Source organism: Thermobia domestica, chromosome 3 (assembly GCF_964235325.1).
Source record: "Thermobia domestica chromosome 3, izTheDome1.hap1.1, whole genome shotgun sequence".
Taxonomy (NCBI): Eukaryota; Metazoa; Arthropoda; class Insecta; order Zygentoma; family Lepismatidae; genus Thermobia; species Thermobia domestica.
In genome coordinates this window covers 261,587,698-261,610,159 of record NC_137456.1, presented here as the reverse complement: position 1 = coordinate 261,610,159, position 22,462 = coordinate 261,587,698, and the positions used below count along the sequence as shown (strand labels likewise).

Sequence of the window (22,462 nt, the reverse complement as noted above, 5' to 3'; positions counted from 1 at the left end):
AACTTGCCCAAGTCTTCGGTTACAGAAAACCAGTTGCGAGGATTTGTCGCACGATAATTCAATTAGTTGGTCACGAAATTGTATGCTTAGATCAGTTACTTTAATGGAATCTTCAATGAAGGAATTTAACATCCATCTTGAACCAGATCCTTCATGGTAGGGAATATATTACTGTTACTGTATACATTATAAGTGCAGTGCAGTGGGGGCGGAGCGCCGAACGTCGAAGAAAGGGGTGAACAAAATACAGAGCAAGTGTGTTACTCATTTTAGGAAAATGCATGTGCACATGTATAAAATAGAAGGAAAAATGTATTAAAAAGCTCTCAAAATCAAGGAAAAGCAGAGTTTACTTCCGAAAATTTTATTGCGCCTCGGGTCAACCATGGTGGTGCTTCACACCTAGTCTGTCGATTACACTCATATGTACTGTGACATCGTCGTAAACTCTCGCTCCGGGCGCTAATTTTCCATGGCACCGTATTGTTCAGTATAAATTAGAAATGGATTCTACTATTATAGAAATATGTAAATTAAAAATTCCATACGGTACTATTTATTATAACGAAGTCGCTGGCAAGAGGGTGTGATAAAAGGGAATCGTGATAGAAATTGGGTTGAGAACCACTGGCCTAAAGTAACTTTAACCATATTTATTTAGTCTGAAAAGGAATACTGTCAGGTTAACTATGGTAAATGGAAGCGTGGTACATATAAAGATTGCTAGAAAATGATAATATTAGAATAATTAAATTCTAGGTAGGACTACAGACAGGATTTGGCTCGTTTTGGTTCGAACCGACCCGAAACTCGAACCTAATCCGGGTCGAGTTGGAGAGAATTTTTGGCACCGAGTTGTAGAGTAGACCTCAAAGATGTCAGTTTTCTAGTCGATCGAGTTTTATGACTGCCATGTGTATGCTATTTCATACACATGGCGTCTTGCTTCTGCGCCGCGTGTATGCTATTCCATACACAAGGAATATCTTCACTCTAGGCCTTGTGTATAAAAATGTATACACAGTTCAAGCAAAACTATATGATCGTTAAACAGTTATGGCGTACAGCTAAGACGGGGCAGTAAGAATTTTAAGTTCTTTCCTTTCGCAAGAGATAAAAGATGTTGAAAACTTTATTTACTATTACGAATTGTTGTATTTACTATTGTAAATTGAAAAAGATAGTTTGGTCGCAAAATACAATGTTTCAAATTCGATTTCACAAGTTTGTACATTATGTACCTCATCAATCATACATCTAAACTCTTAGAAAACTCTTCAATATATAATCATTTTGGTAAAAGGTTTCTTGGGGCACTTGTCACATACTGTCTTCACCCACTTACAAATTTTCTCCCTGTCGAGTCAGATTTTCCACGTCTTCCATATATTTTGTAGCAATGAACACAGCGTCCTTGCTTCTTTTTTCCATTATCCCCTACTTTGTCTACCAAATAATGAGTTGGAGTTTTTCTTTCTTGTTGCACAGGTGAAGAAAGGTCTTGTGCTGGAGGTAGTTGTCCTGATAATAGAATTATACGTTCCCGGAACTCGTTTATATGTAGGTTATCGAGATGGATACACTCAGTATAGGGAATATAGGCACTCACGAGCGACGTTCCCCATATCAATTCTAGATTCACTTTCTTATACCATTGTGTAGTCTTTCGTAGAGATTTGCCATACGAAGCTAACTGATCACTTACATCAATAAAGGACTTGCCATCATTGTAATCAACAATTGCAGTAGGCTTTCTAATTTCTAATTCACGTTTTTCCGTCACAGTTACTTCTTCAGCAGAATGAGCTGTAGGTAACACTAATACATCTCTACTGTCTTTTAACTTCAAAACCGTCACACCTTCCTGGGTTTCCTTACCCACAATATCACCCTTCTTCAGTTTCGCTTGAACAACATCGGGTGGCAAATATTTACGGTTAGACCTAATTGTACCGATTAGGTGTGTATTATTGTCAATTGCAAGGTAAGCAAGAGGAACACTAGTGTAATAATTGTCGGTGTATAGTCGCCGTCCTTCACCAAAAAGATCTTTTACAAGATCGAAAACAACTGTTTCAGGAACTGACATATTATTGGACGTATTTATATTTCCAACATACAGCGAAATGTTCCACGTATAGAGCTTGCTGGCACACACTTTGAAAAGTTTCACACCATATTTATTCTTTTTTGAAGGAATGTACTGCCTAAACGAAAGTCTTCCTCGCCATGGTATCATCGTTTCGTCAACACAAATTTTTTCTCCTGGTGTATATATTTCCTGGAATCGTGAAATTAATTTTTCAATGATGTACCTAATTTTGTGTATTCTAACATTTGGAACAGCACGTAAATTGTCTGCGATATGCCACAGTCGTAGGAGTAATTTCAATATGTTTCTACTCATTACTCGACGAGGAAAATCGTACAAAGCACTAGTGCTCCAGTAGTCGGACAATTTTGGTACTTGTACCAAACCCAACCACCCTAACAGACCAAGGACTTTTTTCATTTCTTCACTGTTGTAGGCTCCCAATTGTGAAGTCTAGAATGCGGGCTCACATCACTCTCCAACATAACTTGTGTTGCATAAAGGTTTGTTTGATCGACCATTACTTCTATTATGTCATCATTAACGAAGAACTGAAAGAAATCTTGAGGTTCATCTAATGATAACGTTGCCGCAAAATCTGGATCTATTCCCGCTCTTCCATTGAATTGAATATTGGGTTGCTTAGGCCTTGGAATATCCCAGAATAAGTTACTGAATTCACGGCGAGTGTTCTGAGAAGTATCCGCTTTCTGGACTATAGCTTCTTCATTATTATCACTGTCTTGATGATCACCACAAGGCGATTGACTCGAAGATGATGTGATTTCTAGTCTCTGGTTGTAGGAAGATGAACAGTCATCACAATCCTCGCTTGGAAGATACTCAGGGTCCTGATCAGAATCGTAATTTAGATCCTCACCACTCATATCACTCAATTCTTCATCGTCGTGAAGGTAAAGTCTAGTCTGGTCCTCTCACAGGAAATAGAGAACAATAATATTCACGACTCACAACAAAATTGCAGCATACACATAGGATTCAGTTGTTTTTATCACTGTTGCAAAGCCATGTCAGAAATAGTTTTCATTGTTGGAAAATAATAAATCTTTCTATAATAATTGTCTGAGTTGGAATTTTTTTAACTTTTTTTGTGACAAAGCACAGGGATGGGTGCGGACAATATTTATTTCACCACAACTCGAAATTCATTTTATACTTACAAACAAAATAGGCAAAATATGCTCAAAATAATAAAAACTTTTGCGTGTATGAAATCGAATACACGTGGCGTACAAGGTAAAATTTCAACCCTGCGCCGCGTGTATAAGAATGCATACACATACAAAAAACGTCAACAATGAGCTTACAGTTCATTGTTTTGAAATGTTATGTATATATAATTACTTTACATTTGATCTGAAATAAGAAAATCGTATTGGCCCAGAAGAGGTATATTTTCAGTAACACAGTGGCAGTCAATGTGTTATTATTATTATTAAAACACCGTGTATAAACATGAAATATAAACGGTCTCTATCGGGATACTCAAAGCTAGTTGACCGCCGACATCGGTAGTCATGAAGTCTACAAGGCAAGGACATCGTTGACTACCCCAAGCTGTAAGCGTCGGTGGACCACAGATGGTCAATTATCGACCTCTCGCCAAAAAGTGGTGGCCGCGCAGAGACGATCGACGGTGGCCCCAGTTCCATTTTGAAAAGTTTACCACCAGCGGCAGCGACACAACGAAACGCCAACGAACCTAAAAATTACTCCCCCAAAATATGTTAAATTGCCTATATGCCTGATTTTTTTATGTTCAGGTGAGTGTACAAAACACTAAAACAGCACGAACCTTCAACTTTGTTTACTAGCCCTCTATCTCGAGTTCTATGAAGTGATACCGTGAAACGTTTCAGATTTATTGCTTTCTGCTGGGGTACTATCTATGTGTAAAATTTGAGCAAAATCGCCAACGCATACCTTCCGAACCTCTTCTCTTTACTATAATGATAACCAGAGATAGCAAATGAAATGAAATGAAATCTTTGAGTTTTGCGTCCCACGGTTATGCTGGTTAGGCTAAAGAAGACGGTGATGATGAGTAATGAATGAAATGGTGGAATGAAGAAAGTGGGAGGAAACGGGTGAACCCCGAGAAAACCCACGCACACGGTGTTTGTCCACCACAAAATCCACTCGGCGAGGGCTGGGATCTAACCAGAGATAGGGTGCTCAATGAAAAGTTGATCCACAATACACTGACTCACAACACATTGTGATCCACGATACACTGACCCACTACCTACAGTGACCCACAATGACCCACCACAAAATATGACACATTGGTCCACCGTGACTCACATTAACTCACTCTGAACCATTGTGACCAACTCCGACTCACTGAAAACACATCGTTATCAACTCTGATCCATGATCTACACAATCCTCTCCACTGACTAAAGATGATATATTTGTAATAAAATAATTTTGTCCAGTAGTTACCTCCTCTAAAACACACTCAGGATGGATCTCAAAAGAAAAGTATTAAATCCTATTGCTATTATTACAATTGCAAATATCAAAATTCGAAAGTGCCTGAACTTCCTTTTTCATTTGATACAAATGGAAAAAGAATGAAAAAGGTGTTCAAAGTAAAACATACACAAATTCACCAATATTCAGAAGATGCTGACTGCATTGTAATTAACAGAATGGGTCAGTGAGTCACATGTTTTGACCCATTTGACCCACTCCATCTCTAATTTTAACATGTCTTATTTCAGAACGGGACATACATCTTCAATTTTTTTTCTCGATTGCGAATGTTGGCTTGATACAAATGCAAGTTGAGAAAGTCATTTCGGTTCACGCATCTTGAAGTGGATACAAACTACCTTCCGAATATATTAGAAACAGTTTTCCGACGCCAAAAACTATAAAACCGACAAATATTTCAATAATTTTTGACATTTAATTTTTCAAATCTCCAGCTTCTCACTCTCTGAAGATGGGGATGAATTTCTACATAAATGTCATTGAGTACATCACTATTTATCTCAACGACGAAGAAAACTATGGATAACATACTATGATCAGTCGTTTTACATTATTTTTACATGTCACTCCACTCAACAAAATATTTTCTTAGATTGTAAACTAATATGTCTACCACGTTTGGTAAAAGTACCTCGAGATATTCGGGAGTGACGCGGGAATATACGTTTATATATATACATTAAAATATTTAGAGCTATGCGAGCAACGGCTTTATGCTGCCCTGATAATTCAAAATCAAGCTGACATGGGTAAATGGCACCAGAAGTGTTGTTATTTATCTCGGTGATCCCGAAACTATGGGCTGTACACAAATATCAGTCGTCTTGAGTCATTGTATGTGTTACTTCCTTCGATTGTCCTAACTAGATGTAGTAGAGGATTTTACAAAACGTGAAGTTGAACTTAAACGTAAAAGTCATCAGAACTACTTCCAATGAACTTGGGAACCCGAAAGCTATGGGTTCGACACTAACGTTGGTCATTTTCGATTACTTTCATATGTCACAATTTCTCACACTCCTTCAGGATGCTAATGAGAGCTTAACTTACATGGCATCCGGAGTGCCTCTCTCTATCTAAGCGACTCCCATAATTATGGATTCGACACTAATATTGATCATCTTTTATCATTTTAATGTCAGCCTCCAAAAATTTCTCCTAGGAGGGCTAAGAAGGTATTCCCAACCCTTGGGGTAAATTTGGTTTTAAATGGCATTAGAACTGCCAGCAATTAATTTTGCGACGCTGAAAACATACGATTTGACACTTATATCGGACTAATGCGAGCTTTTTACGTCCCTACGTACCCACCCTGGGTGCTAATGGGAGTTTAATTGGACTTAAGCGGAACAGAAAGTGACACTGTTTATCTAAGCAACACCGTAACTATGTATCCGACACCCATATCGATCGTTTTGCTCTAGACATATTAGAATTTTGTTGGAACAAACATACACATATGTACATGCACATTATTATATACTAGCTGTAATGCTGTTCTTCGCATGGGTCAGATAAAATGTCTATGTAAACAAACTAAACAAAGAAAGAACAATTAACCATTTCTTAAAAAGGATCTATGTTGTGTGACTGCATATCCGACAACTTTTAGATGTGTTTTCATTGGGATGGTTTTAATATTAAACACGGTTCCTACTTAATACAACCATCAACTAATCTGTTTTTAACGATAATAAAATCATCTATTACTAAAGAGAAAAGAAAAAAAAACAACATGAATCTAGACAAAACTATGGATTTCACACGAACATCTGTCGTTTTCGATTATTTTCTACCTGTCTCGGTACCTCCCCCTCCCGCAGTTGACTCCCGGCCCGCATACAATGATAGCTGAGTTTGAAAATCATCGCTAATGGAAGTGTCACCATTGATCTCAGCTTCCGAGAAAACTATGGATTTGACACTAATATCGGTCATTTTAGTTAATGTTTACATATCTCGGTATCCCCCAACCGCGGTGATTCCGGTCCGCGATCGAACGGGTGAATTTGGAAGTTAATTCGATCGAAGATTCACCATAGACCTCACCGAACGCTGAAACTATGAATATGACACTAACATCGGTGATTTTCTACTACTTTTACATGTCCCAGGAAACGCACCCCTGAGACCCCCTGGTTCGAAATTTCAAAAACGCGCTTCGTTTTGGTCTGGGGCCTGGACCAATGTACCCGTGACCCAAATTTGGTAACTCTCAGTCTACTCATCTGGTCGCCAGGGTGTACAGACTGACAGATACATACACACACACATATATATATACACACAAAACTCTCTATATAATTTATATTAGATGCATATATATCTACAGGGACGGATTAAGTGGAATGCACCCGAGCACAAGCCCCCCCTTCACTGTAAATATACCCTTTCTCAGAATCTAATAATGAAAAAAAATTCCGAAGCTCTGCTGTCATGTGCCCGTTTGTGGCTTAAAAGAAGGCTTAGTTTTGCAAAAGCAATAGTTTAAGTCGAGTTTGTGAAGGCTAAAGGAAAAGATATCACTGAACAAAGTAATATTCCTCATTGACACTACAGATGCCTAAAGGCATTTAGAAACTTAAAAATGTAAATCTAACGTAGTGGTAGTTAATGGTGTGCCCCCTGCAAGAAATCGTGGATCTGGACCTATATAAGATAGCGAGAACGAGCATCCAAGGCATCGCTATGTTATAAAACATGTAACTTTCATATTACAACGTATGTCAGAGTATTAAGCTGTAACCCAATGTGAAAGTTTTCTATTCTAAGAGTAACTACAGCCTCTTCACGTGACCTTTGGTGCTCGGGAAATGACGTTGCTCCTGAGTTGTTTGCCTGGAACCACGGTCCGATTTAGGATGCTTAGAATAATATTTCAAGAACTTAAATTACATGCTGTAATGAGAGTTGAGTTGATTTTAGTTTAGCGTCCCTTTCAGCAGCGAGGCTATGTGAGACGTGGACCTACTGATTAACGTGGAATCCGAACCACATGATCTCCCGCCGGTAATCGAACCCGGGTCTCCCACGCCAATGCTGTAATGAGAATGTTGAGAAGTAACCTCTACATGACAAACAACTGCCAATAAATACATTATATAATTTATTTATTGGTATGATATGATTTTCTGAATTTGTATTTAACATTCACATATAGAATGCAAACGTACTGCAAACACGTATCTCAGAGATATTTTAAACTTAATAATTACTATGTTTTGCAATGAATATACTTTATGTATATACAACTGATGAATTTTAATCTATTTTCTATATTCTTTCATGCATTGCGGAAAATAGAATTTCATAAAAACAGCATTGACTCAGATGTGAATCGAACTCACGACCTTACGATTTGAAATCCAATTCTTTCCAATAAACTAACAGAATCACTCTTCGTAACATGCTTCTAGCGATGTATAACGAGCTCTCAAGACAATGACTTTCATATGCACAACAAACGCTGTTTCTGTTCTACTTTGACTTCAATTTTATTACTCAGGCGAAAATTATGTTTTATGTCTTTACTTAGAGAATCCTTTTACATATTGAAAGATTCGTTTACCTATCTAAATGTTCTTTTAAATATGGAGAGCTAAATGACAAAGAAGCATGTGATGACATTAATACAAGGTTTCGAAATATTGTATCATTAAGTATCTCAATCCATGTTGCTTTCTTTCTACATTTGGTAAAGAGTCTTATTATATTTAAAAGAAAAAACACATCTGGATAATAATTCCCGATTGCAGAGATTGGCTTTTAGGTTCGATCCTGGTTTACTTTTTTCCGAATTTATCCGAAGTTGGACTTAGAAAATGTTGCCTCAAAATAGCAGTAAAGTGTGCGACCAACCCCCTCGAAGGATCTAGTATTTACTCTGCTACCTGCCGACAGATAAACAGACAGAAGAACATACTTCTTTGCTATACAAGACTTTTCACAATTATGCATAGCATGGTTCACAATTATTATACTTCTCATCACTGTATTAGAAAGTACATTCACTGTGGTAAAGCTAAAAGGAGAGTAATGCTTTTTTATTATATAAAGGTAACCAAGAAAGTTCTGTCGCTTTTTGTGAAGGTTTGTGTTCCATTGGTCTTCACACCGTGAGTTGAAAGTGAATGGAGATAAGCCGAAGGTCAGCTGTTTGGGTACGTATGTCCAACATACATACATCCAACAAACGCCTAAGCACGAGCGGAAGAAATGCCAGGCCTTTGGTGAAGTGGTTGTGACTATGCACACAGTGCAGCAGTGGTTTAACAACTTTAGGTACGGTGACGAAATACTTGAAGACGCACCAAGTGCCGGAAGATCAGCACATGTAGAAAATGATCTTCAACCAGCAATTGAGGCAAACAGTGACAAAAATGTGAGTAACTGGGACTACAATTCAATGTGAGTGGAAAAATCATTCGGCAGCACCTCCATCAAATTGAAAAACACTTCAAGTTGGGTCAATGGGTCCCACATGATTTGACTCCGGGCCAGAAGGCAAAGCGAGCAGACACATGTGTTTGTTTGCCATCTCATCTGAGGAAGGAGACATTTCTGCATGGGGTGTTGACGTGATGAGAAATGAGTCCTATACGAAGCTCCATGGGACCGTCATCATAGGTTAGCATCCTATGAAGCGCTTCCAAAACAGCCAAAACCAGCACTGCACCAGAAAAACATCCTCCTGTGTGTTTGGTGGCCTGCTCGTGGCATTGTGCATCGGGAAATGCTACCAGCTCAACAGAACATCAATGCAGCTGTGTACTATCAGCACTTGAGCCATTTCAAGAAAAACTCAAAACTCTGGAGCCACTACTTCTGAATCGCAAATGGATCCTCCTGCTACAGCACAACACTAAGTCTCACGTAGCTTGGATGACCCGTTACATAATTCTACGCCTTTCATGAGAATCACTCCGTGGACATTGCCGCGTCCGATTATCACCTGTTCCACTCCTTGGACAATCACCTTAGGGGACGCCAATTCAAATCTCTAGTAGAGGTGCAAAATGCACTTGATACCTTCCTCGCTTCCCGGCCCACCAATTTCTATCGCGATGGAATCTATGGCCTTCCCGAACTTTGGAAGAAGGTCGTCTATACTGATGGAGACTATTTTTAATCTTCCAGGTATGCCTTCGGTGGCATATCAGTGTTCGAAGATGGTGGATGAAAAAGCGACTCAACTTTCTTGGTTACCTTATAAAACTTCGTTGATGTGTAGAATCTAGAATTTGATGAATAAGACGTCCATTATCTCAAGAACGATACTGGATATATACTGTATGGCTCACGTTTAACTAAGATGCCAGATGAACCCTATGTTGCTAAGATGCAATTCCCTATGTAAAATTTCAACAGCTTCATAAAATTTGATTACGAAGAAGTAATCAATTTGTAATAATCTCAGAACTGATGTTTATGTAAAATTAAAAATAGTGGACCCTATTTTGTAAAGAAAAGTAAAAATGATATAGACCAGTGGCTCTCAAGTTTTTCAGACTGTAGACACACTTTAAAGTCCAGGACATCGCGACACACTTGTTTGATATTTTTATTAGTAATAATAATAATAATATCTATTTTAATAGTAAATGCAATTAATATTTATAATGACTATATAGCACTGAGAATCATTGTTACCGCTGGCGGTGTTGATTGGTACTGTCTGTCTCGATTGTGACTAATTATTATTAAATTCTTCATCATTTTGGAATTCTAAAATTTCGTGACACACCTTAGAGAATTGCGTGACACACCAGTGTGTCGCGAAACATCTGTTAAGAATCTCTAATGCAGATTATGTCTGAAGCATTTTCTGGAAGTTCATACAAGGAATGGCTAGTGGTTAGGCGTGCACGTATCGTGCTCCGTGTTTTTCATGCCATAAATTTCAGTGGAAGAAGTGTTTCACAATCCATGTTTCCATAGTTCAGTTATAGATACGAGAACAGCATAACATTTTCTTATCTAGTGAAAATCTTGTACAAATATTACGTTCCTAATTTACAGTTGTTTTGTTTGTAGGAAGTCTTTACAGTACAATGACTTCCTTCAAGGCTATCAAAGGGTCCCAAGAAAACAGTGCGCTCGAAGCAGAGAAAAAGGACTTCGTGCGACAAATTTGCGAAGAGGTCAAGGCAGTTGTGCCACCCCTAAAGTTTTAAAACTAAACGTAGATTCAATAATTGAATCAGTTACGAAAGTAGTGGTGGAAAGACTGGAAGAAACTCTTAAGTTCAATTCTGCAGAAGTGCATGACCTTCGGAAAGAGCTAAAGAACAAGGACACAGAAATTAGTGATCTACAAGAGAAGATTGCGGAATTCGAGCAATACCAGCCGAGGGAAAACCTTCGGATCTTCAGAATACAGGAAGGAAGAAATGAAGATACTGACACTATAGCTATCAAATTGTTTGAAGATTGGCTAGGTGTTTCCATGGACATAAACGACATTAGTCGAAATCACAGGGTCGGTCCCAAATTAGAGGGAAAAACACGTCAATAATTGTCAAGTTTGCAAGCTAACGAACCAGGCTAAGGTGTTCAGCAATAAAAAAAACTGAAGCGCTCCAACATCACCATCAAGAAGACTTGTGCCATAGTCGACTGGAATTGTTGCGTTCTGCAGTACAGACGTATGGTTACAAGTAGGTGTATACTCAAGGCGGAAAGATAGTTGTTCTTAAAAACGGAACTAGACATTTCGTCTCTACCAAGGATGAACTTTATAGCTTGTGAGGAAACATAGAAATAGCGAATATCGTCAACAGTTAATGGCATAATATCGCAGTACGGAACGTGTACATATTGTACTGAGTGTGATATGTTAGAGATTTGTTTGTGTTTTACTATTTTGGTATTACATATATCCTCTTTTGTTAAATGTATATCCAAGTATGAATAATGTGTGCATCTGAATTGTTTGTGTGCGTGTGCGTGAGTTTCAACGTCCTTTGTCTCTTTATTTGTGCATACTTGTCAGTGTTTAAATTCTATAATACACAGAAGTGATAACTGCAGTAGCAATGCGATTTATGAGCTTTATACTTATGTGACAATATTTTCAACAAGGATGGTGTGATCGCTTTTTTCTGATGCGTGTGTGGATGTGTTGCTATTTTTATTTGTCGGCAATATTTTGTGTTGGATGCGTTTACATGCATTTGCGAAGCTCAATATGAGTTAAGCTTCTAGTGATTCTAATGTGGGAATGGATACAAAAGTGCCCCCTCCCACTATCACCACAGAAAGACCTCCCTGTCTCTGTGTACCTTCATCCCTGTTGTTTCCAGTTTCGGCTCGCCTCCTCCTCAAGGTCAGTGCTATGTATTTTTTTTCCTTCTCTCTCTCCTCCTCCAAGATACCACTAGTCACTACGTTTCGGAAAGAGCAAGAACCTCGTTTGAGGCACAATCCGCATGTTAATGAAAATGTTTTCTTTTTTAAAACATAACCAACAAGGAAACACCAAATCTACATTCTATACACTTTTTTGTTTTCTGTAGTCTTTTATGTTTTTTTTCGAATACCTGTCATTGAAGTATTCAATATTACGTGAGTACAATGACTAACAATATAAGCAACAAATATAGCCCTTTTTCACTCGTTTTATCCGAACTAAATAAAATATCGTTCGAGGACAATAAACCTTTACAGTTACCCAATCTCCAATTGTCTTACGAAGGCCCTCAGTATTCATTGCAAACAGAATTTAATAAACCGAAGCGACCAACGTTCAATGCGGCTGTGCACATTAATGCGCAGAGCCTTGTCAGACATTATACTGAGCTAGAAGTTATTTTTCATTCCGTTGAGAACGTGCATGCAATATTAGTGTCCGAGACTTGGTTAAAGCCAACTCTTTCTAATGATCTTGTAGTGATAAATAACTTGAAAATTATCCGAAATGATCGCATTAGGAAAGGTGGTGGTGTGGTTGCAATCTTTCTGCGAAATGACATTGACGCAAAAATTCTTTGTCAATCAGCTGGTCATTATAGCTTCGAATCTGAGTACATCATAGTTGAGATATGTATTGAGAACCAAAAATTACTTTTGGCTTGTGTGTACCGCCCACCAGAGCATCATTTAAGAATTTCGAAGAAGATATTTCTCATATCTCACCACTTTATATGCATAGTCGGATACTTGGAGACATGAACGTTGATTTATTGTCTTCTAAATGTGAAGTAGAAACATTCCGCGAGATTATTACATCATTAATTTTTTCCATCAGTCCGCTCCAAGCTACGTTTCATACTATCACCTCAGATTTACTTCTCGACTTAATCTTAACTTCTGACATTGTTAGAGTTCTTCATTTCGGTCAATTTTCAGTACCTAGCATTTCATGTCATGATCTTATCTTTGTTGGCTATTTTATTAAGACTCCCGAATTCAAGCCTAAACTTGTTTTATACAGATATTTAGCCAACATTAACAATGAAGCACTTTTGCGTGATGCTGCGTTATTGCCTTGGTAACTAATAAATTCTTTTCCTTCTGTGAATGACCAACTGTCTTATTTAAATGAGTTAATTTTATATCTTCTGAACATTTATGCCTCCTTGAGACAAAAACGAGTTTCTCGTTCTTCTTCGCCGTAGATTGCAGATGAAATTCCAAGTTTAATGGCTTGTCGCGACAGAGCGTATAGTAAATTTAAGAAAGGACGTAAATTAGATCTATCCAACTTAAATCAGAAATTTCAGGAATATAGGATCCTTAGAAATAGATGTAATCAACCGTGCATAATGCGAAAGTAAAATTTTCATACACCCTGCTCGAGAACAAGAATCCCTCCCATCTTTGGACAAATTTGAAGCTACTTGGCATTCGTAGCAGCAAAAGAGGCCAGCCTGATGTAGCTGCTCCTTTCTCTGCTGATTATCTTAATAATTATTTCTGTAGAATTGATACTTCTAGCTCACAGATAAATGCAAGATCTGATAATACAGGACAAATCCCTAATTTGAAGAAATGTTTTCTCTTTCACTTGTGTTACCCTACAGTATGTAATGAAAGCGATTAAGAGGATAAAATACACTGCTATAGGTACTGATGAAATAAGCATAACATTGACCAAGAAAATATTACCTTTCGTCCTCTCCCCAATTACCAATTTATGTAATCTTTCCCTTACTACCGGAACATCCCCAGCCCTTGTGGAAGACAGCACGAGTCCTGCCTCTCCCTAAGACTAAGGATGTCCGGTCTGCAGAAAACTTAATGCCTATTTCAATATTACTCGCCCTATCTAAAGCTCTTGAATATATTAAAAGTGATCAAATACGTGAGCACCTTCGAACTTATAACCTTTTACCCTTTTCAATCCGGATTTCGTAAACATTCCAGCGCCTTTACAGCCCTTACCAATATTACTGATGATATACGTTCTGCTTTGGATAAGGAAGAGAAAAACATACTTACCTTACTCGATTATAGCAAAGCATTCCAGTCAGTAAAGCACGGCATTTTGCTACAGAAAGTTGTACAAAAATTTAGCTTCTGTACTTCAGCTGCTAAGTAGATCCAAAATTATTTATGCGACAGAAAACAATATGTGGTAGTTGCCAACTTAGTTTCTGGTCAGCGTAACCTCCCTTGTGAGGTTCCTCAAGGTAGCGTTCTAGGGATGCTTTTTTCTGTCTTTATGTTAATGATTTACCACAATCTCTAAAATACTGTAGGCATCACATGTATGCGCACGATGTTCAATTGTATCTATCTGCTTCACCAAGGCAAATAGATACATGTAACACAAAGACGAACGAAGACTTGAGCAATTCGGCTGAATGATCAGCAGAAAATTGTTTGATTATAAATCTAATCAAATCAAAGTCAATTTTAATTAATTCCAAACGTGCAACAACGTTAATAGATGTTTCACATGTTCCCAATATAACATTAAAAGGCGTATATATACCCTTCTCTTCCTCGTGAAAAATCTTGGAATCATACTTAACAAATATTTAACCTGGTCCGATCAAATTAACGCATCATGCAACAAGGCTTTTGGAATTCTTCTTCTCTCAGCAAATTAATAACCTTTTTACCAACACAGTTGAAAAAACCCTTGTTCGAACCCTAGTGGTACCACATTTGGAGTACTGTGACACCACCTTAACTGACGTCGATATACATTTACAAAGGCGTTTGCAGCGACTACAAAATGCTTATATACGTTTTATTTTTAAATTAAAATTCTTCGATCATATAACGCCATTCTTTGAAAAGCTACAATCGTTGGAGATGCAGCAACAGAAAAAATTGCACTCGTTGGTACTGCTGTATAAAACACTTACTTTTACAGAACTTTCTTACCTCCTAAAACATCTTAATTTTTTAAGTGATTTTCATGAGAGAGACCCAAGATCACGTTTTAATAGCCAGCTTGCAATTCCTATTCATAAATCAACTTATTCCTTGAAGTCATACATAATTTCAACGTGCCGTGATTGGAATACTTTGCCAACCTCGGTACGTGAGTCAAACTCTCTAGCATCTTTCAAAAGAGCAGTTTATAATTTATTGTTATCTAAGCAGGGTTGAATGGACACGAGACAGAGGAGCCAATAGAGAAGCTTGTCATAAAGATATAAAACCAAACATTTATTACATATTGTAACATGTATGTACTTTAGAGTAGCGCTATATTATATTTGTGTGTGTTATGTGTGTGTGTTCAAGTGAGCGTCTATTTCTTGTATTTTTTTTTACTTCTTAACATTTTTCTTTTGCTATTGTTAACTATATTCTTTAATTTTTAAATCTCGTGTCATGTTTAGATGGTAGATAAGGCTTCATATAGCCTTAACCTGGGCATGTAAAACAAGTCGAAATGAATAAATAAATAAATAAATAAAATGAAAAGAATTGGCGAGAAGACTCTTAGGGTGAAGACATACTGAAAAGACCTCGCGATCGAGGTGGGGGTTTAAAAAGGCCCGTGCTGGCCCACCGCACGCCCTCCGAAACATATTATAAATAAAGATATGTTTTATATATACATACATACATACATACATACATACACACACACATACACACACAATATTTTATATATATATAGTCTTACAATTGTTAAAGAACATGTGTTACGTACCCTCTTTACATAAGGCGTCTTTGCAAAGCCACATCAGATATAAACGGTTTTATTTATTCTTCTTTATAACACAGTTCTGTAAAATGAATATGTACTGTTATTGTTGGTAAAGAACCCGTGAAGAGTACAGTGCACCCTTTACGTAAGGCGCCCTTGCGAAACCATATCAAAGATAAACGTTTTTTTTATTCTTCTGTATAGCACAGTTCTATTACTATTGACGAAGAACCCATGAAAGTTTAACATAAACAAAACATTGCAATATATTGACCGTGTGAATATCTCAGTTCAGATCGATAACCATTTGCCTGTAGCTATTTGCCTGTAGCATGAAATGAATTTAAATTCAACTTCGTTTGTTTCTTCATGTATTCATTTGAATTTACACAACTATCCACATTTCAACCTATTTAGACTTGGTATTACGTTTCCGAACAGTACTCAATACAGGTCATTATTCTTAGGGAGGTTAGAGTCAGGTAACTGTAAGAGATTTCCATTCATATTTAAAACTAGGGATTTACAAACATTACGGAATCAAAAGTTTTATTTTCACTTTTAAAACTAACATTATTTCATTTTCAGAGTTAAAAGGTTACTACATCATGAGGGTGAAATCATGTTGCTGTGGCTGCTGTCCACTGAAGAAAGGAACACTCATTATCGCAGTGTGTTATTTGGTTAGTATTCTATTATTTCCATAAGGGTTATTAATAAATATTTAAGGATACAAGCTGCAAGTAGGAGTAATTAACTTAAGCTGCGCGTGGAAAATTCTTGTGTGAATTCCCATGGGATACGTAGTTTTGTATCGTTCTCGTAGTCGCGCCTGTTCTTATGCTGACATCGTGTTACAACAGTACTATTTCTGGAGTGGGCTGAAAAATAGTACCAAATTGAAACAAAAAGGTATGAATTCATTATTTTATACCAGCGTAATACATGGCTCTATAACACGAAACTAAAAGAGGTGAAGTTCTAGAACACTCCTACCCCCTCTTCCAAGAGTGCAAACCAAGAAAGTGCTTTTTTTTAAAAAAACATCCAAATAGGAGTAACCCGAACGACCGTGAAAGTAGATGAAACTTTTGTTGCACGTAGGAAGTTTAACAGAGGACGTAAATTAAAACTGAAAACAGTTATCATTTTTTGTATGTATTGTAAGGAAATCAAACGCGCCTTTATTTCAAAGTGACCAATAAACCAAAAAAGTATTACGTCCATATATACTGAGAAAAATCCATTCTCCGGACAGCGCTATATTGTACAATTATACGGAATCCTCTTGCTTACTATAGAAATCAGTATGGAGCTAACGTTATCCATATGCTACATACGCACTGCCCTTAGGTGTTACATCATGCCGTTGCAGGATGCCTGACATCAAACAACGTTCCGTATATCACACGCATATACTTATGTTACATTCCTCAGCTATATGTTATATACCTCCACTTGTATGTGAGATCCTGACAGCCTATATTGTTCATATGGAAAGTACGTATAGATGGAACACTTATACGGAAAGTATTTTAAAACATACGTTTTCAGTTACGCTTCTGCTGTACGTTAAGTCCAAAAGCTACAGGAATTACGCATGTAAAATAGCTTTTTAAGTACACCACCTACACTTTTTTTAGTGTATGAAAAAATATAAAACTAAAAGCAAATTAATCATCGAGTTTGTGTGTAAATAGTATGGTATAATAAAAAATTAAAATATAAATTATTCCTCCTTATTCTTTCTCATTCACGACCAAAGTATACCGACATTTGTAAAAAAATGTAAAACCGGTCCAGGTACGACGCATGGGAATTCCAAGCTGGTTACTCACCGTCACTAACGGGTGTCCGCGGTCGGTCGTACAGGGTCCTAAAACCTTCCCTGAAAGACATCAAAAGAAAGAGATGTAGGGAAAGTCTTACTGACACTTTTGAAAATGTAACAAGTATTTGTTAAATGGTGCTGAATTAGTTAGAATAGTACCAACTTTTCCACAAAAGGATCTAAAAATGTCAGAATGGTACCAACGGGCTGATGAATGACAAAAAGGGCTGAATTTGGTACAGTTGTACCAAGTGTGGCAACAGTGGCTGACTTCAACGCTTGAGGACTAGATAGATAACCGTGACCTGTGACGTCATGAACACCTTGTTTGGTCATTTTGAAGGGTGGAATGGGGAGAGTGGAGGGGGTCACGTAAATGATGACATGGTAAAGTCATATGATGAAAAGTAGCAAATGAGAGGTAGGTGCTTCACAAACGGTATGTAGAGCGTAGACGTGTGTATGCGTGTAGATCATTCCGTTACTGCTGTCGTAAAAGAAGTATCCGAAATAAAGATAGCATCATCTATGAATTTATTATCTAAACTTAACACGTCATCCTTGGCACCCTTTACACAGCTGCGTTATTTAGAACTTAATGTATCATATAGTACTATAAACTATGAGCTAATTAAACCGATATATGGAAGGAACTCGTGCGAGACATTTCAAGGAGAACAAAACGTGATTTTACCAGAACGTTGTACTGAAAAATTAGAAGCAGATAAAGGTACATTATTATCGTATTTGCAAAGTGGAAATGTTTGTGTAATATATAAAGGATTGAAGAACAATTTACCTGGACGTAACATGCATGATCTTGAATTCACGGAGTTGATGTTGTTGTCGTCGTAAGTGTACTGAGCATGTAGAAACAAGTTTGATCCTCTTCTTCTTCTCCCTCCCCGTTCATGCGTGCAACATATCTGTATGCGCCTCCCCGTTCATATCTGTATGCATATTCACATTAGTCTTTGTTGAAGAGCTATTGGAGTGACATGTCTTTGAGTCCTTGTACATCAACTATGGATACTAAGAAAGAGTACTTATTAAATGTTTAATATAGTGTTAATGCAATGAAAACCAAATTAATTTGTATTTGACTAGATAGTGTCACATTTGAGCTAATGATTCTTATTGGTAAAGGACTTGTGTTGTAGTGAAGTTAAATTTAGCAGAATGGGAGCAACTTGTACATTTGGCTTCGTTTCCGACTATTTGGACTCTGAAGTGGAAACTACACTTATAAAATCTCTTGAACGGAATAATGAACTAGTGGTGCGAAAACTAATGTGGTAAAAATTAGTGATGCTAGATCAGAAAGGAATATAAACTTCATGCTTCTCGAAACATTGTTCACTTAAATTCAAGTGATTGGCTTTATTTTAGGAAATATTACCGTGTCTTGAACATGCTGTGAAAAACAGTAAGGTTTCCAGCACTGTGCTAATGAATATTTTGACTTATGTACAGATATTATTCGCTATTATGTACAATCGCAGTGTCTTACATGTAGAGGACTTACTGGAATTCATACATGTGTGGATGAACAGAGTGTTATTTATGGAATGAGTATCAGTTCTCTAAGCGTGTATCTTGATAATAATAATAAACACGCTGATGTTAACATTGATGGTGAAAGATTAAAATTGGAAATGGAAGTATTTTGCAAACAAAAACTCTTAGATTCAATTAGGGATGAATTATTTGACAGTGTACAAATACAGTCACGTTTGGGGGGGGGGACCGATACTGAAGCATTGGAAGGAATCGATGAGGTGGACTTCTCTTAATAAAAATGTTTTTTTTTACTTATACTAAGCAGTTTATACTAAGCAGTGTAATGAATATAGTGCATTTAATAATAAAATTTATAGTGAAATTGAAATGTTTCCACAAATAAATTTGTGTTTTGTGTTCATGTAATGCACTTAAATATAACAAGATTTTTGTTTACTAGTTTAATATTGTTATACGTTTTATGAAAAGAAAGTTTTATCATGTTATCCTCATATATAAGTATTATATACAATAACGAATTCACATACATGAATTGTTTTTAGATAAAAGAAGAACGTTCGTGTTTGAATTCATTATACAAATCTGTCGTAACCATGATATTTATATTTTGAAAAAAAAATAACCCTCGAACGGGCAAGTGGGGTTTCTAACGTTCCCCAGATCATTATTTTAAAAATCATTTCTTGTGTTATTTTCCTAGAGCATTCTTTCTTTAGCTATGTTAATATTTTCGGAGTATGGACATGTTCATGCTATGGTCATTCGTACGAAGCTCTTAGTTTATTTTTATAAGCGTTGGTGGACCTAAGGTCTCCCACTATATACCTTCACGCCACCTAAAATTTTGTATTCACTTTTGGTTGTAATGGGGAACCCTAGGAACCCCATTAATATTAAAGAACTTTATGATGAATTATTAAGTTACTGTAAAAGGAATTATTTACATTGCGAAGTATCCTGACTGAAGTCAGTTTCACAGTTGCCATAGGAAGGTTTTCATAAAGGAACTTTACAAGGAAATTGCTCCTCCATATGTTTTTTACCGCTTGCAAGTCACTCCAAATTTAGCAAGGTAATAAATTTACCAAATTTATTACAAATTTAGATTTTAAGTGATATGAATATTACAATATTTTTTAATATAAAATTTTGACGTTTCTGTATAATGAGTACGAGGTGCATGACCGCGCTTGCTGTAATAATCGGGGAGTTCAAGGTTCGAATTCCGGGATCGGTCATCATTACTGAGACTTTCCTTCTTGTCTTCTGTCTGACAATAAATGCCAAGAAGATATCTTTCATTAGAATTAGCAGTATATCATTATGCCTGTACGACAGAAATATACAAACAGTTAGATAGAGAAACCAAACCACAGCACAACAGTCCTAAAGAGCTAAGTCCTACCACGTGTATTTTTGTGGGTTGACACGTGGTCAGCGTACCGCTACTCCCGGGCTCTACCGACCACGTACCGCGACGATGTACCGACTTCACTACAGGAAAGACCAGATAGATATAAAGACAGATGTATGTATGTATCTGTTAAATGAAAATGCAACGTTGCCATTTACCGTATGAAATGGGGGCTTGTCATCGACACGTTACCGTAAAAGATAGTAACTTCATTCACTTGTGTTGTGGGTCCAGATAAATGGCAACGTTACATTTTCATTTAACATTGGGCGTAGAAAGAGTACACAGCCCAAACGGCTTGAACGATTTAAAAAATCCTTCACTTTAGATTGAAAATCATATTTCAAGACAGTTTCTCCTCTTACATTTTGTTGTAACTGGTTGTGATAACAGTTACTTTATGTCCGGGGAACTTTTGAGACACGCTGTATATTAGAGGTATCAGTAGAGACATAGATATGCCTTTCCTGAGACTTTGGTGATACCTTTTATTGGAACGCGCCTAAAATATGTGTCTGATGATGACACTGAAACAAAAACACAGAAGTAAGTGAACTGAACAATGTGTTACATGTGCGACATAAAGCAGGATGCAAAGTCAAAAGTTAAATGAGAAACCTGTAAGGGATAGATATGTAGGAGGTACAGAAAGACTATAACAACTGTGAAGTGTAACAACTGTCTATAAAATCGGAATGAAAAAGAATAAACAGCGAAGAAGATATGTAGCGAGATATACAATATAGATGACACAAAAAATGTATTACTCAAACTTTGATATGAAAGTAATGTTTGGAGTTGTATGTATATGTTTACAGTACATTAAGAAGTGAAAATAGTCACATAGACACCGAAAAAGAAGTTCTGTAAAGAAAACAAGGCAATAAGAACAAATTTAATACAATTTCTAAGGGGGTCACTTAGGGCCCCCACTTCACCGTTTATCCCATCATTTTAAGCTTGGCTGTGCGAAGTTTAAAATAATTAATATAAAGTTTTAAAACAAAATCCTATAATATTATTACTACTTCTACTATAATATTGAATTCGCTTACCTGTTTTAATTTACAAAACAAAGACTTGTTAAGTATTTGAATTTATTATTATTAGCTATATGATTACAACCTTGAATTTAAAAAATCTGGATTCATCCTTTAAAATAGTAAGAAATTCTTTAATTCAATGAATTTAAACAAGTACAAAATATGTCTTATGATATATATTTAGTTTCTAAATTGATCATAAAACGTATTTATTAGAAAATGGAAAAAATAAATAAAACATTTTTGTAAGAACAAAATAAGAATACAAACTATTTATTGATGTTGATAATATTTATTCAAGAGAGAAAAGAAAAATGGTAAGTACATTACATTTTTAAAGTCTTTTTACACTCATTTCTTAATAAACACACAGTTTTCAAAAAAAACATTTAATGTTCACTGTATGTATTATTTCATTTTCATTTGAACCTGTCACTTCACACTTTTCTAATGTTCACTCTATATATTCCTTCAATTTCCATTTTAAATTGTCACTCAATATTTTTTATTGATGATGATGATGATAATCGGATTATAAAACATGGCTAGAAGTCATACTGTACAATAATGCTGACCATACACACGAAGTCGTTTTTTTATTCTCTGGAGTGATAAAAGTGAAAAATATAATTTAAAATTCATTTTATTTATAATAAGGAACAAATAAAAAATGATAATAATAAAGATTCAAAACAAGTTATCCGTAATAACAAACGAAGAGAAAAAAGAAAAAGAAAGAACAGACATAAATACTATTTAATAATACTGAACAAACAAAGAAATGATAATGTGACTAGAAAAAAGTTGTTATACTAAGAAAAAAGAGGAAAAATGAATACCCGCAGTAATAAATAGAGCAACCCAAGATTGTTTCTTTCTGTTGTTGATCAGAATGTATGACGAAAATCGTTTATGGACTTGCTTTTAGCTT

The 22,462-nt window shown here is 36.4% G+C and overlaps 1 protein-coding gene across 2 annotated transcripts in view; it reads left to right on the top strand.

The window, feature by feature from the left end:
- LOC145681033 (uncharacterized) overlaps positions 1-22,462 on the top strand; it is a 557,303-nt gene that overhangs the window by 103,976 nt on the left and 430,865 nt on the right. For both annotated transcript variants that reach the window (XM_081752347.1, XM_081752348.1), the window contains exon 2: positions 16,311-16,405. In XM_081752347.1, coding sequence (XP_081608473.1) covers positions 16,311-16,405 — 95 coding nt within the window. The remainder of the gene's footprint in view (positions 1-16,310; positions 16,406-22,462) is intronic.